A 24787-nucleotide genomic window follows, 5' to 3' on the forward strand; every position below is an offset into this window, starting at 1 on the left:
GTCTTAGTGAGATTCGAGAAAAGCTGCGAACGAAACGCCGTGCTCTGCGGGACACACTGACGAAAAACAAAGATGAGGACGATGTTCAGGTAAAAGCTGTACAACTTCTATCCTAAATTACTGGTATTAAGGATAAACATTATATCTCCCGTTGTTTCTGTGGACTGACAATAGCCCTGTACAAGCTCGACTTAACAAGACTCAACATGACTTGGGGGGCGGCTCACACTCAAAGTGAGAAACACACAGGGACGGATACAAGAGCTGCTAACGCTTTAGTAAATCTAACTATACTCGACAGGCTCTGGTTCCGTCTACCAAACTGAGTAAGGGGAAACTACACACGTCAATGAAGGTTGGTGTGTATGTGTGTTCTGTAGCTTAACCTGTAGGCTGTAGTTGCCCACCTGTGTGTGCTGCTGGCTGCTCAACAACAATGCTCCTTCTCTCTTCCCTCTGCAAGTAAACCCCTTTCCAGCTGAGCTAAGTAGCCGTGTGGACAGAAGTACAGTTCTCATATGCATTTTTTGCTGTTGCTGCTTGTCTTTACTGGATCCTTGTGTCGCACCAGGAACCGCAAAGCAGCGAGGAAGACCCGGGAGAGACACTTAAACGCACCTTAAAGGCTCAGCTACAAAAGCGGAAGAAACAGGTACATCTCCCTCTCACACCCTCAGCTCTCATTCTTTAAAGGGGCAATATGAATCTTAGTTTAAACATTAAAAGATAACCGAATGTAAAGAAACAACAGGTTTGATGTTGGGTCAAAGACACCAACACTCCCCTGATGCTCCAATCTCCCAGTCTGGGCAGATCCAGCTAAAAGGAGCACTAGCTTCATGGCTAACTTAACTAACTAGTCATTGGGTACTCTGGCGATATGCTGCCCCCTATTTTGTTTGGAGTATGAATTTGAGGTACCCAATTATCACATACTGCACCTTTTAATCAAATGAATAACTTTCATAGGACCCACTTAGAAGTATAGTATACATAATTGTTTCATCTCTTGGCCTATATCAGGTGCTTGAACGGTCTTCAGCCCAGGATACCCATGATGATGATGATGATGTGGAGGAGATCTCCACCGTTCAGCAGCGCAGTGAAGATGAAGGCCCATCTGAAAGGGCAGCTGACCCTGAGGTCTTGTCAAGACCTCTGACTGGTTCGCTTAGAGGTTACTGCCCATGTTTTCTTTAAACCTGCCTCCTCTCCGTTGATGCTTTAAAGCTGTTCCCCGCTGAGCAAAAACAATTCAACGTCTTTGTAGAAAAGACGTCCGGTGGAGAGCGAGTATGAACATTTTTGTGTCTTTTCACACTTTCACCCTACTATCACTATGAAAATAAAAACGTATATTCTTCTATATATAACTTACTTATACTTATATCTATAAATAAATATTTTTTAAAATCTGGAAATATTATATTACAGAAAAATGAAAGGCTGAGTAATGCATGTAATTACTGTTCCATTATGTGCTTTGTCTTGTAGGCATCTCCTCCCGACTTCAGCATTCCCCTGGCTCTCAGCATTTAGACGACTTTGTGACACGCCGCCTGGAAGAGAAACGGAGAGCAGCCAGAGTAAACCCAACTCTTTTTTTTCTTTCTTTCTTTTAAACAAACTAGCTTGTATTTGAATGAGATTTGGAAAGAAATCAGATTCCGAAACCACCTCTTTTGCAAACATTTGCATTTGCAAATTAGTATTAATGTGCGGCCTCCTGTGTTCCAGGCTAAAGTTGAGAATGCTCAGCCGCAGGAGGCCTTTCCCGAGCCAGCCAGTCGCCTCCAGAGTCTCAGAGACAGAGACACTGTGACGAGGTTTGACCGAGCGGTGAGCATTCTACCTCAGTTGTCAGCCATGATTGTACCCATGTAGTCAGAAGTGGAGGTTTAACTCCCAGTGTTTTACAGGTTGATCCAGACAGAGCTGGAAGACATGATGTCCCTCCGGCCCTCAGCACCAGGGTCAAGTTCAGAGAAGCAGCAAGACGAGTAAGACTGGAAACAGAATTGCAATAATTTCAAGAACAAATGCTTTATGATTGTTTATTCATGTGTTCTTTGCAAATACAGGCATCAAAAGGCGTACCGACTGCTGAGGAGGCATACAATTTTTTTACATTCAACTTTGAGCCTGAGCCACAAGAGGAGACAGAGAAGATTAGCAGGAAGAGAAAAAAACAGAGAAAAGCAACTGAGGACGGAGATGAAGAAGGAGGAGAAGACGTTGATGAGCAGGAAGATGCTGAAGTAGATGAAGATAATCAGGATGAACATGAAGACCAGGTAAAGTCATAAGAAATGATATGTGCATATTATTACTGACTGACTGCAGTTCATAAGACACTGTTTCTGTCACCTTAGAGTGAAGAAGCTCCCCTGGTGCGAGACGAAGAGGGGGATTTGTTCGTCATTGAACAATCGTCCCAGGACTTCCTGGAAGTGAAGAAGGCAGAGTACATTGGGTACAGAAAGTGTATACAGCAGGAAAGTGAACTTCTCTTCACGCCAAGTTTTCGAACAGGTATTCTGTAATTTACAAAAGCACCTGATTCACATACACAACTTTCAACTTTCAAATACTGTGATGTCAGCTTTAATATTTTGTCCAGAATATCAACTGTCTCTAATTGATTCCCAACACAGTCCCGACCTCCATTAAACTGCCTGAAAACATGAAGCCTCGTTTTCTGGAGGACGAGGGTCTTTACGCAGGGGAGAGGCCTCCTGTGTCCCTGACCAATGAGAACATTCTGGAGAACCGCATTCTGAAAATGGAGGAGGTAATGTCAAACAACATGCCAGACTATTCAGCAGTGTCACCGGCACTGACTTTATTCAGGAATCCATTAGAATATATCTTTTTTAAAAATGATTTATTTAGGGAAAGAAGTGGTTTGGAGATGACGGCAGGATCATGGCTCTGCCTGACCCCATAAAGGAATCTTCCACCAGACCCCCTCTGTTCCACATGGAGGAGGCCCTGGACCCTGCACTGCACACCGTGTACAGGAAGGTCAGACACACGCCTGCTTTGACTCTCACTTTGATCACTTCATTCATTTGCCACATCTGAAGCAGCATGCAGGTTTGTACATTGGAAGTGTGGTGGCTCCCTCAGACTTGAGTCTTCTCTCACCCCTCTGCCATTTTGAAACAAAGCAAAAGGGCAGTTTGGCATTTGGTTCAAAGGGACAGGAAGGGAGGAGGCGTTTGTTATCAGGGAATACAACAGAGGTGGAGGCTGACACATCTGTGTACAGTACAGCTACATCAAAACTCCAGCTGGGGATTGTGGGAAATGTGAAGTCACCTTTTGAGGGAGAGCTGGAAATTAAATTGAATTTTTTTTTCAAAATGTCTGTTTGTAGCTACAAACAAGAAAGTAGAGTTTAAAACTTTGGTCCATACGATGGCAGATAGTAAGCCAGTCAGAAAATCTCTCAGTCAGTTAACAGTTAACAATAACTCCAGCAGCTGAAAATCTCTCAGTTGGCACAGATGTGGCAGGCAGACAGAAATAGTGATTTGCAAGCCGGCATAGTTTTGGAAAGTGTTTTGTCTTCCCACACCACCACACAAGTGGATCTTCGCTTGGTGGGATACACGTTTCCATCCAGTAGTGCTCCAGCTCATCTTGATCCACAGACATTAATAAAACGATAAGAAGTTTAACTGAGTAGTATTTCCCTACAATTACATTGTTTGATGTCTTTGAACTATCTGTTTAAGGTAAATGTTGGATACTGGCATGTAAAATGTTTTACCTGTGTAGTCTGTAAAAGGAACTGCCTTATTGATTCGTAAAGGATGGTTAGGTGTGTACAGCTCAGTGACAAATTGAAACATGAACAGTTGGATCGCATTGTGCATCTCCATCCTCAGCAGAAGCAGCTCATTCTAGACTTTATTCACACTTCTAAATGTACGAATCTTAGATTGTGCAATGATGTGACTGACCATGGAGACTAAATAAAAGAAATATATAAATAGGAAAATATAAACTGACAATGATCCAAAACAGTGTTCAGAAATGGTTCACTGGTTGGGCGTGCCTGATGTGAAGCAAGTGTGTATCCAACGGTTGTCATCAAAGAAGGTTTCTCTTCACACATCTTTTTTTTTATTCTGGAGACACAGCTGCCGTATGTGATCATGTAGAAAACAGAGCACTCATTGTAGTTTCAGTGGGTGTTTATGATTCATTGTTGTCACGCATAACTTCTTATTCCCTCGTGCTGCTGTCAGTCTTGCTAACCATTTCATGCTCGCACACATACTTAGATACACACAGTTGTGTGATTATTATTTTTTCAGAGTGTTGCATTAAGGATGATGTTGTTCTATCCCCCAGGCGGTCAAGTCCAAGTATGCTAATCTTTATATCGCTGGTGCAGCGGACCCTGAAGGAGACTACCAGCTCGATGTTGACGTCTCCGGGCTGATCTTCTCCCATCACCCACTCTTTAGTCGCGAACACGTCCTGGGGGCTCGTTTAGCTCAGTTGTATGATCAGTACCTTACCAGGCAGCACAATAATCTGACAGGACACCTCACGGACAAGGTAAGCTTCAGCAGCTGACTGTGTCTGCGTCGTATTGTGAAACATTATTGAATACATAACAAAATTAAGTATAAGCCATATATACTTCATATCTGGTGTGTTTTGTGTTTCCTGTGTGTACTAGTTGAACGGATCCCGGATCGCACTGCGGAATATGCTCAACTACCATGGCGGGCAGAACCTCTCTCCAGCCATGCATCAGAGGATATCCGAGTACAGTCTGGAGGTTCGGTGAGTAACCAAGATTCTGTTCCATCCAAGTCCTGCTCAGTCTACAAACGGAGACCCTTTAGCACCATAACTTTAATATGCCGCTGTGTTTTTCCCCTGAATATCACAGCAACACTCGGCAGCTGCGAGACAGCGAGCAGGGGAAAGACAGGACCCTGCTGAAGAACATAGTTAAAGTGTGGAAGGAGCTCAAGGCCCAGAGAGACCTTCAGAAGTACACCAACACGCCCTTTAAGCTCCACCTCAGGAGGTAACTGGCCCCTCTTTATAATAACGCATTTGCTGGTTCTCCTCCATAGAACTTTAATAACATACTATGTGCAGAGATGACAGACAATAAGAAACAACAAACACATTTTAAGGAGACAAAAGATCACCTTACTCTACACAGAACACACTGAACAAGAGCTCCCACATGACTGTAGAACTAAATAAAAGAAAATGACTATAGGAAGGAAAAAGGTTATAGATAAATATACAACAAAATAATAATTACATTTAAAAAACAAGTCATGAAATGGTCATAAATTACAAAAAATACAATACAAAAACACAAATATGTTGACAAATGGTTGGTACATGACCAGAGCGGTATACTGCAAAGCAAGTTCGACACAGCCAGGCTGTCTTTGTGTGAGCTGGCTCGACAAAGCCTAAAAAATAGCCTTTCTAGGGATGTTAGTCCAGATAAGCCCTTAGAGTCTGAGTAATCTCTAATGTGCTATGATTTTCTATAATCTTACTCCAGAGAGAATGTGGACCGTGCGTCGGATGAGCGTGAGTACGAAGACGAGATCCTGGCAGAGGTCGTGGAATTGGAGGCAGAGAGCGAGGAGGACTATCAGAGAAAGCTGGCAGAGTACAAAAAACAGCTGGAGGAGTGGAAACTCTGGAGGAGGAAACAGGTACCTGCTAGAGCTACAGTGATAAATCAGCAGATGTTGGCCAACTGCAAATATGTCGGTACTGAGTTGTCTGATGAGTGACAATAAGCTGCAGGGAAAATACGCCCAACTAGGTTTAGAAACAGTGTCACCAAGTGTTACAAGTTCTTCCACTAGAGAGCATTGAGAGGTTGTGTTTTTTTCAACTGAAAAATGTTCTGCTCGGTATGTATCTTGGTCAAATCGAAGGGAACCGTGTTCAAATCTGTTAAATCGAATCATCTCATCTTCACCTCATGAAGAATAGTAAATAAATAGTTAAAATTCTGGTTTGAATTAACAATTGTATATTGTATTAATTGTATTCAGAAAGCCAAGAAGAAGAAGAAAAAAAAGAAGAAGAAAGGCCAGGCACAGGACGACACAGAAGAGGAAGACGAAGACCAGGAGGCGAGCGAATCAGAAGGTCCTGCTGAAGAAGGTCCCCCAAAGCCGGAGCCTCTGGAGAAGCCAGATTTTGACTCTATAGAGCAGCAGGTCAGAGAGAAAGCCAACAGGATACGCAGGAAACCTGGAGAGGCCATATTGATCCCTGAGCTGTCTGCATCTGGAAACATCACCGCCAGTGATCTGTGCCCCAGGTAAGAGCAGAAACACAGAGAGAGAAAGTGGAAGAGATTTTACATCCGATCACAGATGTTAGTAAACGGGCTGAAATATAGAAAATACATTTACGTATCTCACCTACTGGCAGGTTGTCCACTCGTTTAACACTCGAAATGAAATTACTTGTGAAGATGGACTGCACGTCTGCTGTGGTACTTCAGACATTTTTCGTCATGTTTGTTTGCTCCCTGTTTTCAGGCCTGAAACAGCTCGAAGAGAGGATGTCGCAAGACGCTCTCTTTTCATCAAGATCCTATACAATGACAAAGAAGTTTCGAGAACGGACAGCCGCTCCTTGAACTCTGATTTCAGAGTGCACTTTGGTCAGATTTTCAATCTCAAGATAGTTAACTGTCCGCAGAGCATCAGTCTGCAGGTACAGTACAGAGACATTAAGCGTGCTGTTACTAACAGTAAACAGTTTGATAGATTACTACATCTTTTCTCATTTCTGCCTCTAACATAGTGTGTGTGTGTGTGTGTGTGTGTGTGTGTGTGTGTGTGTGTGTGTGTGTGTGTACTGTGTATGGGCAGGTGTTTGAGGAGATTGGCTCATCATGCTCCCTCCTGGCTCAAGTGTATATTCCAGTGCCAGAACCATCAGTTTTGACGGGTAACGGCACTCTGGAGGAATTTGAGTTCAGCAGCAACCAGAGAGTGATGTTCGACCACGATGGTGTAGGAAGTGGTAAACACCTTCATTTGACCTGAAACACTGTCAGCCACAAAATGTTTTCCAACTCCAAGGATGACATTTATATGTGAATGTGATTCATAACCCTCACATTTGTTGGACAGGCACCTGTCATTTCAGTCTCTGTCTTCCTTTCTGTGTGACTCGTCAGACGTGCCTCTCTCCTTTGAGGCTGACGGCAGTAACAAACAGACCCTGTTGACCTCTGGGAAGCTGTCTTGCTGTGTTTCTTGGGGGATCGGGGAGGATGATGTACCACTCGCCCCTCCTGTGTCTCAACAACCAGGCGGCATACACAGGTAAAACCGCTTAAAGGATACGTACTTGTGGTTTTGCATGTTTTATTTGTCCCATAAACTACATGTTCTATATGATTTACATCACTGCTGATCATATTCTTAAGAATACCACACATGCCACATTGGTGATTTGGGGTTGTATTTCTTTCTAAACTGCTGTTTTCTGTCATCAGACAACTGAAAAATTCATATAATTATTATAATATGTTGTGTCATATCGTGATATAACAATATCAGAAATCTAAGAGGATGTACAGTGTCATATCACAATAATGATATAATATCAATACATATTGCCCGGCCCTAGCTTCAGCTTCTGTATGCAGTCTTTAGTTCATGAGCTAAAACATGGCAAAAACACTTGTGTAGTGCTCTAAGTCTGTCTTTGTACCTTTTCTATATAAGAAACTAGCCTATGGTCATCGTGATTATTAATCACTTACCATCTCTGTGTTTCTAGTGGCTTGGGCCGTCTTGATGCCGTCACATATATCGGGGCATCTGGACTATATGACATGAAAAAAATTGGAGAGTGGGCCACACAGTCACGACTGGACCCCAACGATCCAAAAAATGGCTCCATCATGCAGCTGCTGAAAGTGGGTATCAGAATACAGCGTCGTGCATGAGAAAAGAGATCTCAACAATCTGGGAATGAAAACACAGCATCTGTCTTTGTACCTGTGGTTCCTCAGCTGGCCAGTAGCGGAGAGGTAACGGCTCCCGAGTACTTCCGTCTGGAGCAGCTGCAGGAGGAGTTCAACTTTGTGACCGACGAAGAGTTGGAGCGGTCCAAAAGGTTCCGCCTGCTCCGGCTCAGGAACCAGGAAGTGGCAGAGTTTCGGAATTACAAGTGTGTCCCCGCTCTGGAGAGGGAGGTCACTGACAAGGTGTTCCAGGTCAGTCCTCCAAATATTTATTACATCCCAGAATATTCTGGATAAGGCAGAATGAGGATGTATGAAGCTCTTTTTTTCTCTTTTGGCTGAAAACGTTTTCAGGAATATGAGAAGAGGCTGAAAGAAGGAGAGGAAATTGACACTAGAGACCATCTGGATCCACAGCGAGCCCGCAAAGCCAAACAACATCAGAAGGTGAGTAACCAATGTGATGTAAACATGTTTGTGTAACACCAATTTTTAAGGTGAATAGCGCTAAGTGTCGAACAATGTTGTTTTCCCACAGATCCGAGAATCAGTCATCAACAGGTTTATTCTTGCCAAGCATCACTACCTTCTGTCTGACTTGGTGATAGAAGAGGAGATACCAAGCATCGGGTAAACACGCCTCAGCTTTATCAACTGGCTAAATATTCTGTCAAACTCCCGTCTTTCACAACTGACATTCTTTCATGTTTGTGTTCTGCATGTTAACGCGAGACTTGTTTTTCCTGCCAATCAAAAAATAGTAATTCAAGCATGTAAATAAAGTTCTACTTACCTTATCATAATTGATCATTTCTTAAGCGTGTTCCTCTTGTCAAAACAAATTGAAGAATTGCAAAGAGAGCCTGAACTCCCTGCACAAGTTGTAAAGGAAAGGTTAGATAACTTGGATTACCTTGCGCTGTGGGACAAACAGCCAGATCAGCCAATCAGAGAATGTGAAGGGGGCCGATATAAATCACAGGCTGACGTAAGCCTGTTTGATCTCAAGCTCAACATTACATTCCCCTGGCTGAGTAATACTCTCCTCTGGAACTGCTTCAGAGCAGGTTTCACAACATGTGGACACAATAACAGAAAATGCGAAATTGTCAGTGTGTGAGGGCCCGTGCACTGATTTATACACATTAATGTACGTCAACGCCAATCACGCTGCTGGGTGTTACTTTGCACATTTGTTTCCATTATTCAAAGTGCAGGTTATAATCTTTTCTGTTCCATTTTTCTGTTATTCTTCTGCTTTGCGTTTTTAACAGTGGTGCAGGTCCAGGGTATGTGCTTAGAGTTTCTTTTATTTTCTCCCACCCTCTGTGTCCATGTTCCTCCATTTTGTTTGAACCCTAAGTACCAATGCAGTAGTAGTGACCATTATTGTGTCGTATTCAGTCCTTTTAGGATTTTGCAGAGATTTTTTCACTTAAACAGTTTTTATATGGTAGTCATTGATAATGTTGTCAATATATTTACTTATTATAGTAATTTCATTTCAACTACACAGAACTAATGGGAGTTATTTATCTAGGTTTACTTGCTATAGTAATGAAAAGCAGCTGACATGCCAAGTGTAACAAAACAGTTTGTGTTTATCCTGTTTTTTACTAACTTCAGCTATGGCAACACATACCTTAACACTTGGCAAGGCACCATTGGACTTGTGCGGTTTTGCCTGTATTATGCTGGTATGTTTCCTTTGTTCAAACAAGTGAAACAATCCTCTTCCTGGTTGCCCTCTGGGCCACAATTGAATCCTGCATATTTGCAATAGTAGTACACAGTAAATACATAATAAGCAACTCAATTCGATCAACTTTCACCTTAGTTGTCCCATTTTTCAACAGCTCTTACTTGCTTACTTTCTTACTCTTTCTTACTCTTACTTACTCTTGTCATAAAGGAACATTGAAAAAGAAAATGTTGAGGTCAAATCAGCCCCAAATTGTTATTTTCTTCATAAATTTGCAAATACCTGAAGGGACTGAGTACTGTTGGTGGTATTAATCCTATCCCACTCTTTGAACAAACAACATTTTTGATCCCTCAGTAAATTAAGTTGCAGTTTCCTGGAGGTTGCCGAGTGGATGATAACAGCTGTTTGTTGTGACACTCAGGATTCTGGGATTAAACCTTTTCAAGCTGGCTGAACCAAAGCGACCGCTGAAACCTCAGAGGAAAGAAAGAAAGAAGGTGACAGCTCAGAATCTGTCCAACGGAGACATTAAGCTGCTCATCAACATCATCCGGGCGTACGATGTCCCGGTTCGCAGGCCCCAGACCAAGTGAGTGTCATATAGTTTTTAGAAGAGACTAAAAAATCCTCTTTTGACGTCAGAAATAAGAATTAAGAATGCTCTTCAGCTAACGCGTCGATGGGTTTTTCTTTCAGTAGACCAGGACAGTCGTCTCAGACGGCCATCCAGGGCAGCGATTGGCTCCTCAGCCAGGTAAAATACACCTTAACTGTTCTTTACAGCTGATTGTCAGCAAGATCTCTTTTGGCATGTGTTTTGTATCATGTGTGTGTTCGTTACTTGTGCATTGAAGGTACAAGTGAGGCCCTTTGTGGAGATTTCCTTCCAGCGCACAGTGCTTCAAACTACCACAGCTGATGGACCAAACCCCTCCTGGAACGAGGAGCTACAGCTGCCATTTAGGTGAAAAAATCTTATTTATTTTTCAGATAAATGTTCACTTTGCATATGTTATATTCCATCACTGTCAATAACTTTAAACCAATAATATAATATGTATTGCTCTGAAATGCCACTCTGCATAGTGAAGTAAAATTAAGTACATTTCCTATTGGTACTTTAATGTATTTTGATGCTAATACTTTTACTTGTAACAGAGTATTTCTACACTGTCTGGTTCACTTTACAAGTTCGATATCACTAACAAATGAGCTGAAATCTCTCTGCAGTGCACCAAATGGCGACTACAGCACTGCTAGCTTGCAGTCAGTCAAAGATGAAGTCTTCATCAACATATTTGACGAGGTGGTTTATGAAACTGGAGTGGTGAGTAAAACGCTGTTCATTGTCTCTCACCGTTATTAAATCAGATTCTGTTCCTCGAGTTGTTCTTTGCTTCACAGTTGAACCTTTTGCTCCTCAGACTGACAAAGACAAAGGGAAGTCGATACACACCCGGGTAGAGAAGCACTGGTTGGGCTCTGTCAAGATTCCTTTCAGCACCATTTACTCTCAGTCCAGGGTGAGACTCTTTGTTGTTGTGTATTTTTTACAACACACACTTATTAGCATGCTGACTTCCTAACTAATGTTTTTTTTTAACACCATTGGACAGATTGATGGAACATTCAAGGTGAACACACCGGCAGTGTTGCTGGGGTACAGTAAGGAGCGCAGCCACGGCACTAATGGTGGCTATGATACTTTGCGGAGCCTGAGCGAGGGAGCGTTCATCACACTCTTCATCACCATTGAACCTCAGCTGGTGCCTGGAGAGACGATCAGGGAGAAGGTAAGTCGTATTTAAGCAACAAACTCGAGGATGGATCCCGTCTGCTTCGTAGTACCCAGCCTGCATCACTGTGTGCAAGTTTGTCTTAGTGTGTCTTAGATTAATGTCAATATTGCCTCAGATATGTTCACTTTCAATCATTTTCACAAGTCTGTTAGTTGTTTGTGCTGGGTGGTTGTGCATCTTTGTAGTAATTTGTTTCTTTATTTCTCATCCTTTTGTGTCACTTGTATGCTTATGCGTCTGCTGCATGTGCTAGATAAAGGAAGTGAAGGTAACACTCGTCCTGTTTTTATTTACCTAACTCACCACATCACTCTTGAAGCATATGAATTCATTCACACAGAGCTGCTGGCCTGGATTCCTCTGCTGTAACCTTTGACCTTTTCATACAGTTTGACAGCCAAGAGGACGAGCACCTGCTGCAGGCTGCAGAGAGATTCGAGAGGGACGCAGCTCGGTCTTACCCGGACCGACCCTGCATCACCACAGTCATAGACCTCAACGGGAAGACGGTGTTCATCACACGGTACATTAAACCGCTCAATCCACCTCAGGAGTTACTGGACGCATTCCCCGAAAACTCCCAGGAGGCCACGGTCAGTTGCTTTATTGAAGTGAATGCATTAAGAGGCTGCTCGATCACTCCTATCTTCTTCAGTAGTAACTGTTTGACAATCTGACTCCATCTGTACGCAGGCTCTGGTCGCCCGATTCGTCTCGCTCATCCCATCTCTGCCAGACAGGGTTTCGTTTTCTGGCACCTGTGACCTGTGGAGCACCTGTGGAGTGAGTGAATCCTCTCTGACTTGATTGTTAGAGCAGCCAGAATGACCATTTTACTGTACGTTGTGTTTCCTCTTCTTGTTTTTAGGAATTCCTAACCCTCCTAGCGGGAGATGAAGAGGAGCACGCTGTACTTTTGTGCAATTACTTCCTGTCAATGGGCAAGAAAGCCTGGCTTATAATTGGCACTGCTATACCAGAGGTGTGTAAAAAATAAATAATTAAATATGTATTTCTCTCTGCAGCAGCACTAAGGTTTTTGACTTCTTTCTCAGGGACCCACAGCGTACGTGTTGACTTATGAGCAGAGCCGCTACCTGATCTGGAACCCCAGCAGTGGTCAGTACTACGGACAGTATGACACCTTCTGCCCCCTGCAGACAGTTGGTTCCCTGGTCAACGCTGACAATGTAAGTGAAGACATAGCAACTGTAGCCCTTTTCTGACCTGGTAATACCATCCATCCTGAGTGATCCAATCACAGGTGGACAGCTCTAATTGACAGGCGCTTCAAGTGACCACCTGTGATCTGATCTAACTTCCCAGCTCTGTATGCAAATAAACACATACATCACTGGGACAAATGTTTTTTATAGGAAAAAAGAGATTGATGTGTAACAGTTGCAGAATTTACAAAAAGATCCAAATTCTTAATCATCATTAGACAACGTTTCACAATGTGTATAAAGTCTCTCCTAACTCAACAACTCACAAAATGAGGAAAATGAGGAAGGAAATATTAAAAAGCCTTTAGTGGCTAAATCATTAAAAGGGCAGTCATTAAAAAAGCCGACATAGTGGCCACAGCCAAAAGGAGGCTTTCACATGACCCAGATAATGACATTCGATGAAACAACAAGAGATGAGATGACACAAAAGGTATACGGGTCAATGACGTGACGCAATTTTTTTTTGCATTCTTATGGTTTAGTTGAATTGGTTGAAAAGTGTCAAGGTGGTGTAACCAACATTCAAGGAGCCATTTTGGTAATTTGTGCAAGAAGACCATGTGGCAGGAAATTATATCACAGAGAAGGACCCCTGATTAGCCTAACTGCTGCATGACAAGGTTAGTAACTCTCAGATGATGAGACTAAAAAGCCATGAGGAAAATCCTACAAAACAACTTCTGCCCTGAGACCAGAGGAGACAGTTGACTTTCTTTTTTCTAACTACGTTGCCCTGAGAACAGAAAAATGACAACTTCTGCCCTGAGACCAGGAGAGATTCACCTGCCCTCAGACAACTTCTGCCCTGAGACCAGGAGGGATTCATCTGCCCTCAGACAACTTCTGCCCTGAGACCAGGAGGGATTCACCTGCCCTCAGACAACTTCTGCCCTGAGACCAGGAGGGATTCACCTGCCCTCAGACAACTTCTGCCCTCAGACAACTTCTGCCCTCAGACCAGAGGAGACAGTTGACTCCCTTTTCTCCAACTACGTTGCCTTAAAACAGAAAAATATGACTTCTGCCCTGAGACCTGCCCTCAGACAACTTCTGCCCTGAGACCAGGAGAGATTCACCTGCCCTCAGGCAAAATTGTGGGAAACAATGGTCTCTGCCCTGGGACCAGATGAGACTAAATAGCCATGAGGAAAATCCTACAAAACAACTTCTGCCCTGAGACCAGGAGAGATTCACCTGCCCTCAGACAACTACTGCCCTGAGACCAGGAGGGATTCATCTGCCCTCAGACAACTTCTGCCCTGAGACCAGGAGGGATTCACCTGCCCTCAGACAACTTCTGCCCTGAGACCAGGAGGGATTCATCTGCCCTCAGACAACTTCTGCCCTGAGACCAGGAGGGATTCACCTGCCCTCAGACAACTTCTGCCCTGAGACCAGAGGAGACAGTTGACTCCCTTTTCTCCAACTACATTGCCTTAAAACAGAGAAATATTACTTCTGCCCTGAGACCTGCCCTCAGACAACTTCTGCCCTGAGACCAGGAGAGATTCACCTGCCCTCAGGCAAAATTGTGGGAAACAATGGTCTCTGCCCTGGGACCAGATGAGACTAAATAGCCATGAGGAAAATCCTACAAAACAACTTCTGCCCTGAGACCAGGAGAGATTCACCTGCCCTCAGACAACTTCTGCCCTGAGACCAGAGGGATTCATCTGCCCTCAGACAACTTCTGCCCTGAGACCAGGAGAGATTCACCTGCCCTCAGACAACTTCTGCCCTGAGACCAGGAGGGATTCACCTGCCCTCAGACAACTTCTGCCCTGAGACCAGGAGAGATTCACCTGCCCTCAGACAACTTCTGCCCTGAGACCAGGAGAGATTCATCTGCCCTCAGACAACTTCTGCCCTCAGACAACTACTGCCATGAGATTAGGAGAGATTCATCTGCCCTCAGACAACTTCTGCCCTGAGACCAGGAGGGATTCATCTGCCCTCAGACAACTTCTGCCCTGAGACCAGAGGAGACAGTTGACTTTCTTTTTTCCAACTATGTTGCCCTGAGAACAGAAAAATTATGACTTCTGCCCTGAGACCAGGAGGGATTCACCTGCCCTCAGACAACTTCTGCCCTGAGACCAGGAGGGATTCATCTGCCCTCAGACAACTTCTGCCCTGAGACCAGGAGGGATTCACCTGCCCTCAGACAACTTCTGCCCTGAGACCAGGAGGGATTCATCTGCCCTCAGACAACTTCTGCCCTGAGACCAGGAGGGATTCATCTGCCCTCAGACAACTTCTGCCCTGAGACCAGGAGGGATTCACCTGCCCTCAGACAACTTCTGCCCTGAGACCAGGAGAGATTCACCTGCCCTCAGACAACTTCTGCCCTGAGACCAGGAGGGATTCACCTGCCCTCAGACAACTTCTGCCCTGAGACCAGGAGGGATTCACCTGCCCTCAGACAACTTCTGCCCTGAGACCAGGAGAGATTCACCTGCCCTCAGACAACTTCTGCCCTGAGACCAGGAGAGATTCATCTGCCCTCAGACAACTTCTGCCCTCAGACAACTACTGCCATGAGATTAGGAGAGATTCATCTGCCCTCAGACAACTTCTGCCCTGAGACCAGGAGGGATTCATCTGCCCTCAGACAACTTCTGCCCTGAGACCAGAGGAGACAGTTGACTTTCTTTTTTCCAACTACGTTGCCCTGAGAACAGAAAAATTACGACTTCTGCCCTGAGACCAGGAGAGATTCATCTGCCCTCAGACAACTTCTGCCCTGAGACCAGGAGGGATTCACCTGCCCTCAGACAACTTCTGCCCTGAGACCAGGAGAGATTCACCTGCCCTCAGACAACTTCTGCCCTGAGACCAGGAGGGATTCACCTGCCCTCAGACAACTTCTGCCCTGAGACCAGGAGGGATTCACCTGCCCTCAGACAACTTCTGCCCTGAGACCAGGAGGGATTCACCTGCCCTCAGACAACTTCTGCCCTGAGACCAGAGGAGACAGTTGACTTTCTTTTTTCCAACTACGTTGCCCTGAGAACAGAAAAATTACGACTTCTGCCCTGAGACCAGGAGAGATTCACCTGCCCTCAGACAACTTCTGCCCTGAGACCAGGAGGGATTCACCTGCCCTCAGACAACTTCTGCCCTGAGACCAGGAGAGATTCACCTGCCCTCAGACAACTTCTGCCCTGAGACCAGGAGAGATTCACCTGCCCTCAGACAACTTCTGCCCTGAGACCAGGAGAGATTCACCTGCCCTCAGACAACTTCTGCCCTGAGACCAGGAGGGATTCACCTGCCCTCAGACAACTTCTGCCCTGTGACCAGGAGAGATTCACCTGCCCTCAGACAACTTCTGCCCTGAGACCAGGAGAGATTCATCTGCCCTCAGACAACTTCTGCCCTGAGACAACTACTGCCCTGAGACCAGGAGAGATTCACCTGCCCTCAGACAACTTCTGCCCTGAGACCAGGAGAGATTCACCTGCCCTCAGACAACTTCTGCCCTCAGACAACTTCTGCCCTGAGACCAGGAGAGATTCACCTGCCCTCAGACAACTTCTGCCCTGAGACCAGGAGAGATTCATCTGCCCTCAGACAACTTCTGCCCTGAGACAACTACTGCCCTGAGACCAGGAGGGATTCATCTGCCCTCAGACAACTTCTGCCCTGAGACCAGGAGGGATTCACCTGCCCTCAGACAACTTCTGCCCTGAGACCAGAGGAGACAGTTGACTCCCTTTTCTCCAACTACATTGCCTTAAAACAGAAAAATATTACTTCTGCCCTGAGACCTGCCCTCAGACAACTTCTGCCCTGAGACCAGGAGAGATTCACCTGCCCTCAGGCAAAATTGTGGGAAACAATGGTCTCTGCCCTGGGACCAGATGAGACTAAATAGCCATGAGGAAAATCCTACAAAACAACTTCTGCCCTGAGACCAGGAGAGATTCACCTGCCCTCAGACAACTTCTGCCCTGAGACCAGAGGGATTCATCTGCCCTCAGACAACTTCTGCCCTCAGACAACTACTGCCATGAGATTAGGAGAGATTCATCTGCCCTCAGACAACTTCTGCCCTGAGACCAGGAGGGATTCATCTGCCCTCAGACAACTTCTGCCCTGAGACCAGAGGAGACAGTTGACTTTCTTTTTTCCAACTACGTTGCCCTGAGAACAGAAAAATTATGACTTCTGCCCTGAGACCAGGAGGGATTCACCTGCCCTCAGACAACTTCTGCCCTGAGACCAGGAGGGATTCATCTGCCCTCAGACAACTTCTGCCCTGAGACCAGGAGGGATTCACCTGCCCTCAGACAACTTCTGCCCTGAGACCAGGAGGGATTCATCTGCCCTCAGACAACTTCTGCCCTGAGACCAGGAGAGATTCACCTGCCCTCAGACAACTTCTGCCCTGAGACCAGGAGGGATTCACCTGCCCTCAGACAACTTCTGCCCTGAGACCAGGAGGGATTCACCTGCCCTCAGACAACTTCTGCCCTGAGACCAGGAGAGATTCACCTGCCCTCAGACAACTTCTGCCCTGAGACCAGGAGGGATTCACCTGCCCTCAGACAACTTCTGCCCTGAGACCAGGAGGGATTCACCTGCCCTCAGACAACTTCTGCCCTGAGACCAGGAGAGATTCACCTGCCCTCAGACAACTTCTGCCCTGAGACCAGGAGAGATTCATCTGCCCTCAGACAACTTCTGCCCTCAGACAACTACTGCCATGAGATTAGGAGAGATTCATCTGCCCTCAGACAACTTCTGCCCTGAGACCAGGAGGGATTCATCTGCCCTCAGACAACTTCTGCCCTGAGACCAGGAGAGATTCACCTGCCCTCAGACAACTTCTGCCCTGAGACCAGGAGAGATTCATCTGCCCTCAGACAACTTCTGCCCTGAGACCAGGAGGGATTCATCTGCCCTCAGACAACTTCTGCCCTGAGACCAGAGGAGACAGTTGACTTTCTTTTTTCCAACTACGTTGCCCTGAGAACAGAAAAATTATGACTTCTGCCCTGAGACCAGGAGGGATTCACCTGCCCTCAGACAACTTCTGCCCTGAGACCAGGAGGGATTCATCTGCCCTCAGACAACTTCTGCCCTGAGACCAGGAGGGATTCACCTGCCCTCAGACAACTTCTGCCCTGAGACCAGGAGGGATTCATCTGCCCTCAGACAACTTCTGCCCTGAGACCAGGAGGGATTCACCTGCCCTCAGACAACTTCTGCCCTGAGACCAGAGGAGACAGTTGACTCCCTTTTCTCCAACTACATTGCCTTAAAACAGAAAAATATTACTTCTGCCCTGAGACCTGCCCTCAGACAACTTCTGCCCTGAGACCAGGAGAGATTCACCTGCCCTCAGGCAAAATTGTGGGAAACAATGGTCTCTGCCCTGGGACCAGATGAGACTAAATAGCCATGAGGAAAATCCTACAAAACAACTTCTGCCCTGAGACCAGGAGAGATTCACCTGCCCTCAGACAACTTCTGCCCTGAGACCAGGAGGGATTCACCTGCCCTCAGACAACTTCTGCCCTGAGACCAGGAGAGATTCACCTGCCCTCAGACAACTTCTGCCCTGAGACCAGGAGAGATTCATCTGCCCTCAGACAACTTCTGCCCTCAGACAACTACTGCCATGAGATTAGGAGAGATTCATCTGCCCTCAGACAACTTCTGCCCTGAGACCAGGAGGGATTCATCTGCCCTCAGACAACTTCTGCCCTGAGACCAGGAGAGATTCACCTGCCCTCAGACAACTTCTGCCCTGAGACCAGGAGAGATTCATCTGCCCTCAGACAACTTCTGCCCTCAGACAACTACTGCCATGAGATTAGGAGAGATTCATCTGCCCTCAGACAACTTCTGCCCTGAGACCAGGAGGGATTCATCTGCCCTCAGACAACTTCTGCCCTGAGACCAGAGGAGACAGTTGACTTTCTTTTTTCCAACTACGTTGCCCTGAGAACAGAAAAATTATGACTTCTGCCCTGAGACCAGGAGGGATTCACCTGCCCTCAGACAACTTCTGCCCTGAGACCAGGAGGGATTCATCTGCCCTCAGACAACTTCTGCCCTGAGACCAGGAGGGATTCACCTGCCCTCAGACAACTTCTGCCCTGAGACCAGGAGGGATTCATCTGCCCTCAGACAACTTCTGCCCTGAGACCAGGAGGGATTCACCTGCCCTCAGACAACTTCTGCCCTGAGACCAGAGGAGACAGTTGACTCCCTTTTCTCCAACTACATTGCCTTAAAACAGAAAAATATTACTTCTGCCCTGAGACCTGCCCTCAGACAACTTCTGCCCTGAGACCAGGAGAGATTCACCTGCCCTCAGGCAAAATTGTGGGAAACAATGGTCTCTGCCCTGGGACCAGATGAGACTAAATAGCCATGAGGAAAATCCTACAAAACAACTTCTGCCCTGAGACCAGGAGAGATTCACCTGCCCTCAGACAACTTCTGCCCTGAGACCAGAGGGATTCATCTGCCCTCAGACAACTTCTGCCCTGAGACCAGGAGGGATTCACCTGCCCTCAGACAACTTCTGCCCTGAGACCAGGAGAGATTCACCTGCCCTCAGACAACTTCTGCCCTGAGACCAGGAGAGATTCATCTGCCCTCAGACAACTTCTGCCCTCAGACAACTACTGCCATGAGATTAGGAGAGATTCATCTGCCCTCAGACAACTTCTGCCCTGAGACCAGGAGGGATTCATCTGCCCTCAGACAACTTCTGCCCTGAGACCAGAGGAGACAGTTGACTTTCTTTTTTCCAACTACGTTGCCCTGAGAACAGAAAAATTATGACTTCTGCCCTGAGACCAGGAGGGATTCACCTGCCCTCAGACAACTTCTGCCCTGAGACCAGGAGGGATTCATCTGCCCTCAGACAACTTCTGCCCTGAGACCAGGAGGGATTCACCTGCCCTCAGACAACTTCTGCCCTGAGACCAGGAGGGATTCATCTGCCCTCAGACAACTTCTGCCCTGAGACCAGGAGAGATTCACCTGCCCTCAGACAACTTCTGCCCTGAGACCAGGAGGGATTCACCTGCCCTCAGACAACTTCTGCCCTGAGACCAGGAGAGATTCACCTGCCCTCAGACAACTTCTGCCCTGAGACCAGGAGGGATTCACCTGCCCTCAGACAACTTCTGCCCTGAGACCAGGAGGGATTCACCTGCCCTCAGACAACTTCTGCCCTGAGACCAGGAGAGATTCACCTGCCCTCAGACAACTTCTGCCCTGAGACCAGGAGAGATTCATCTGCCCTCAGACAACTTCTGCCCTCAGACAACTACTGCCATGAGATTAGGAGAGATTCATCTGCCCTCAGACAACTTCTGCCCTGAGACCAGGAGGGATTCATCTGCCCTCAGACAACTTCTGCCCTGAGACCAGAGGAGACAGTTGACTTTCTTTTTTCCAACTACGTTGCCCTGAGAACAGAAAAATTACGACTTCTGCCCTGAGACCAGGAGAGATTCATCTGCCCTCAGACAACTTCTGCCCTGAGACCAGGAGGGATTCACCTGCCCTCAGACAACTTCTGCCCTGAGACCAGGAGGGATTCACCTGCCCTCAGACAACTTCTGCCCTGAGACCAGGAGGGATTCACCTGCCCTCAGACAACTTCTGCCCTGAGACCAGGAGGGATTCACCTGCCCTCAGACAACTTCTGCCCTGAGACCAGGAGAGATTCACCTGCCCTCAGACAACTTCTGCCCTGAGACCAGGAGGGATTCACCTGCCCTCAGACAACTTCTGCCCTGAGACCAGGAGGGATTCACCTGCCCTCAGACAACTTCTGCCCTGAGACCAGGAGAGATTCACCTGCCCTCAGACAACTTCTGCCCTGAGACCAGGAGAGATTCATCTGCCCTCAGACAACTTCTGCCCTCAGACAACTACTGCCATGAGATTAGGAGAGATTCATCTGCCCTCAGACAACTTCTGCCCTGAGACCAGGAGGGATTCATCTGCCCTCAGACAACTTCTGCCCTGAGACCAGAGGAGACAGTTGACTTTCTTTTTTCCAACTACGTTGCCCTGAGAACAGAAAAATTACGACTTCTGCCCTGAGACCAGGAGAGATTCATCTGCCCTCAGACAACTTCTGCCCTGAGACCAGGAGGGATTCACCTGCCCTCAGACAACTTCTGCCCTGAGACCAGGAGGGATTCACCTGCCCTCAGACAACTTCTGCCCTGAGACCAGGAGAGATTCACCTGCCCTCAGACAACTTCTGCCCTGAGACCAGGAGGGATTCACCTGCCCTCAGACAACTTCTGCCCTGAGACCAGGAGGGATTCACCTGCCCTCAGACAACTTCTGCCCTGAGACCAGAGGAGACAGTTGACTTTCTTTTTTCCAACTACGTTGCCCTGAGAACAGAAAAATTACGACTTCTGCCCTGAGACCAGGAGAGATTCACCTGCCCTCAGACAACTTCTGCCCTGAGACCAGGAGAGATTCACCTGCCCTCAGACAACTTCTGCCCTGAGACCAGGAGAGATTCATCTGCCCTCAGACAACTTCTGCCCTCAGACAACTACTGCCCTGAGACCAGGAGAGATTCACCTGCCCTCAGACAACTTCTGCCCTGAGACCAGGAGAGATTCACCTGCCCTCAGACAACTTCTGCCCTGAGACCAGGAGAGATTCACCTGCCCTCAGACAACTTCTGCCCTGTGACCAGGAGAGATTCACCTGCCCTCAGACAACTTCTGCCCTGAGACCAGGAGAGATTCATCTGCCCTCAGACAACTTCTGCCCTGAGACAACTACTGCCCTGAGACCAGGAGAGATTCACCTGCCCTCAGACAACTTCTGCCCTGAGACCAGGAGAGATTCACCTGCCCTCAGACAACTTCTGCCCTCAGACAACTTCTGCCCTGAGACCAGGAGAGATTCACCTGCCCTCAGACAACTTCTGCCCTGAGACCAGGAGAGATTCATCTGCCCTCAGACAACTTCTGCCCTGAGACAACTACTGCCCTGAGACCAGGAGAGATTCACCTGCCCTCAGACAACTTCTGCCCTGAGACCAGGAGAGATTCACCTGCCCTCAGACAACTTCTGCCCTGAGACCAGGAGGGATTCATCTGCCCTCAGACAACTTCTGCCCTGAGACCAGGAGAGATTCACCTGCCCTCAGACAACTTCTGCCCTCAGACAACTTCTGCCCTGAGACCAGAGGAGACAGTTGACTTTCTTTTTTCCAACTACGTTGCCCTGAGAACAGAAAAATTACAACTTCTGCCCTGAGACCAGGAGGGATTCACCTGCCCTCAGACAACTTCTGCCCTGAGACCAGGAGAGATTCATCTGCCCTCAGACAACTTCTGCCCTGAGACCAGGAGAGATTCATCTGCCCTCAGACAACTTCTGCCCTGAGACCAGGAGGGATTCACCTGCCCTCAGACAACTTCTGCCCTGAGACCAGGAGAGATTCACCTGCCCTCAGACAACTTCTGCCCTCAGACAACTTCTGCCCTGAGACCAGAGGAGACAGTTGACTTTCTTTTTTCCAACTACGTTGCCCTGAGAACAGAAAAATTACGACTTCTGCCCTGAGACCAGGACGGATTCACCTGCCCTCAGACAACTTCTGCCCTCAGACAACTACTGCCATGAGATTAGGAGAGATTCATCTGCCCTCAGACAACTTCTGCCCTGAGACCAGGAGAGATTCACCTGCCCTCAGACAACTTCTGCCCTGAGACCAGGAGGGATCACCTGCCCTCAGACAACTTCTGCCCTGAGACCAGGAGAGATTGTCATGATTGAAGTGATGATGAATGTTGTTGTCTTTCATAAATTCAGTGTAAATGATGAAGCCAGTTGAAACAGTGTGTTCAGACAGCTGCTAAATGTTGGCAGATAAGATGCACTTATGATATGGAAGCAGACAGGCTGGTACAGTGATGCTGCGTCAATCTCACACTTTTCGCAAGGAATGAAACACTTTAATGTGATGTATTCAATGCCAAATTTACAAGAAGGCTCAGAACTCTCTAATTTGTGCAATTTGTTAAGGGAGTCTGGTGATATTCTGGTCACGTTTTCAGTTGATGGATCGGTTGAAACAGACTCTGCTGCTAACATTGGCAGGTTAAGAGAGCCCAAACATGTAATCGATTGGATCTCAAATAAGATCTCAATGTGTCTTGGGGTCATTCACACCTGTACCTAGAGTTGTGCTCACTCAGGATGGATAATAATAGCAGCTTATATGACATTAGTTTACCAGTTCATGATGTGGGATTTCATCTTCATTTTTAATGTTGCAGCAGATTATTGAATATTCTGTTTTTTGTTTTTTTTTACCTAGGTGTGGCTCAACATTCAAGAATATACGTCACCAATGACGATAAGTTTTGACGTCTCAAAAGCCAATCTGTGGAAGCCGTTTTTCTCCCGATCCTTCACTCACCCCGGGCTGTCAAGTGTGCAGGTGAGTGTTCAAGGTTTCTGTATAATCTTGTTGAATGCTCAGTTGTAATTTTTGAAGATTTTATTCTAAATCTACTTTACTTCAGCCGGACCAGCTGTCATATAGGCGCGCAGACAAAGCAGCTGCAGCAGACCTTCAGGACAGGCAAGTTACCACTGAGTCATGTTGATCTGTTGGGCAGTAGCTCCACGCTAGACAAAACCTATTAACTGTCCCGTCATGCTCTCCACAGTATTGAGAAGATCCTGAAGGAGAAGATCATGGAGTGGCGGCCTCGTCATCCAACCCGCTGGAACCGCTACTGCACCAGCACCCTGAAACAGTTCCTGCCCAAACTGGAGCTGAGCGGGGGGCAGGACATGGCTGAGGGGCACAGGCACGAGCTGCAGAGCCTGCTGGGAGACCACAGGGTGAGACATGAAGTGGGAGTGCCTCGAAAAATGGTCACTGGAGTGAGCCACCGAGTGATGTTGTCAATCTATTATTTTCGACAATGTCAGCTGGCAGAAATCACCATAAATTACAACTAACAGGCCTTTTTTTTCTTTTTAGATTTCAGGATTCCCACTGCATCTGCCTTTCTCTGAGATCGGGCCCATCATCGAGGCGGTGCACAGCACTGGAGTTCACAACATTCAGGGATCCAATGTGGAGTTTGCCCTGGCTGTGTATGTGCACCCCTACCCTAATCATGTCCTGTCTGTGTGGGTGTACCTGGCCTCACTGGTGCGCACGTGATACAAGAGATCTCACCCTGTATCACGTGCTTCTGTATATAAATGCGTTTTAGCTTTATTTAAGCCAATTTCATTACTCACACTATGTTTGCACAGTATTGGATAGATTTTATAATATAGATATTTTGATAATACTCAGGTACCAGTCTAAAGTCTCCAATCCATCACAAAATAACTTTTAACTTTTTTAAATAACATTTAATCGCTCCATCCTGAGCGTGATGATGTTCAGTTCTTCTTGACGCTGTTAAAAAATAGCCTTTTTTGTGGCTGTTGTTCTTGTTGCTGTTGTGTTTGACAGTATTAAAATGTATTTCCATTATTTTATTTATCTATGACACATATGGAGGAATCGGAATAGTAGCAAAATAGAGAAATGCCTTAACAACACTACCAAAACCTAGCACAAAATCAACCAAATGTATGTAAATACCTGATAGCTCAGCACACTGGGCATGTGTTTTCTGTTTGTTTTTTAAAAAAGGTGCCATGTGTAAGAATTGGCCACCTGTCGAAATCATACTCTAATCAAATAGTGTGCAGCATATCGCCAGAGTGACCACTAAATGCTGCCAACTGGTCTGCAAGTAAGCTCAGTTAGCTGGGCAGCTAGCGGGCATATGAGCTGACTCTGCCTGGACTCAGCAGTGTGAAGTGTTTTCCTGACTGTCACTTCAAGGTAAAAAAGCGGCTAGGGGCTAGTCGGTTAGCATGCTAACTTCAACAGATACCTTTGCAACACAGTACAGTCATCTTTAACATAGCATCAAACTGTTTTTTTCTTCACGTTTTAACTTTTTTGTTTTGAACTACCATTCTTGCATATTGCACCTTTTTAATATGTTGAGACAATTAAATGTCACTTTTTCAGCTT

At 46.5% G+C, this 24787-nt stretch overlaps 1 protein-coding gene across 2 annotated transcripts; it reads left to right on the top strand.

Annotated features, from left to right (window-relative positions):
- The first annotated feature begins 14 nt into the window (after nucleotides 1-14).
- Nucleotides 15-24786, top strand: cc2d2a (coiled-coil and C2 domain containing 2A). 2 transcript variants are annotated; one of them, XM_084355106.1, is made up of 38 exons: nucleotides 15-89; nucleotides 302-355; nucleotides 572-652; nucleotides 1024-1177; nucleotides 1495-1586; nucleotides 1738-1839; nucleotides 1920-2000; nucleotides 2082-2294; nucleotides 2373-2532; nucleotides 2655-2791; nucleotides 2893-3024; nucleotides 4363-4572; nucleotides 4697-4803; nucleotides 4913-5053; nucleotides 5552-5708; nucleotides 6057-6328; nucleotides 6552-6729; nucleotides 6888-7041; nucleotides 7199-7346; nucleotides 7807-7945; nucleotides 8042-8245; nucleotides 8348-8440; nucleotides 8532-8623; nucleotides 10120-10287; nucleotides 10395-10452; nucleotides 10553-10662; nucleotides 10929-11025; nucleotides 11123-11221; nucleotides 11315-11491; nucleotides 11751-11765; nucleotides 11887-12090; nucleotides 12191-12280; nucleotides 12366-12479; nucleotides 12553-12687; nucleotides 23054-23176; nucleotides 23262-23320; nucleotides 23409-23586; nucleotides 23729-24786. In XM_084355106.1, the coding sequence occupies exons 2-38, from the start codon at nucleotides 350-352 to the stop codon at nucleotides 23912-23914; spliced, it is 4866 nt and encodes a 1621-aa protein (XP_084211232.1). In that variant the 5' UTR covers nucleotides 15-89; nucleotides 302-349; the 3' UTR covers nucleotides 23915-24786. The 2 variants fall into 2 exon arrangements, with proteins under 2 accessions (XP_084211232.1, XP_084211233.1); XM_084355107.1 differs by lacking the exon at nucleotides 11751-11765.
- Nucleotide 24787: the final 1 nt, after the last annotated feature.

This window comes from Pagrus pagrus (genome assembly GCF_965226575.1).
Source record: "Pagrus pagrus genome assembly, chromosome: 6".
NCBI lineage: Eukaryota > Metazoa > Chordata > Actinopteri > Spariformes > Sparidae > Pagrus > Pagrus pagrus.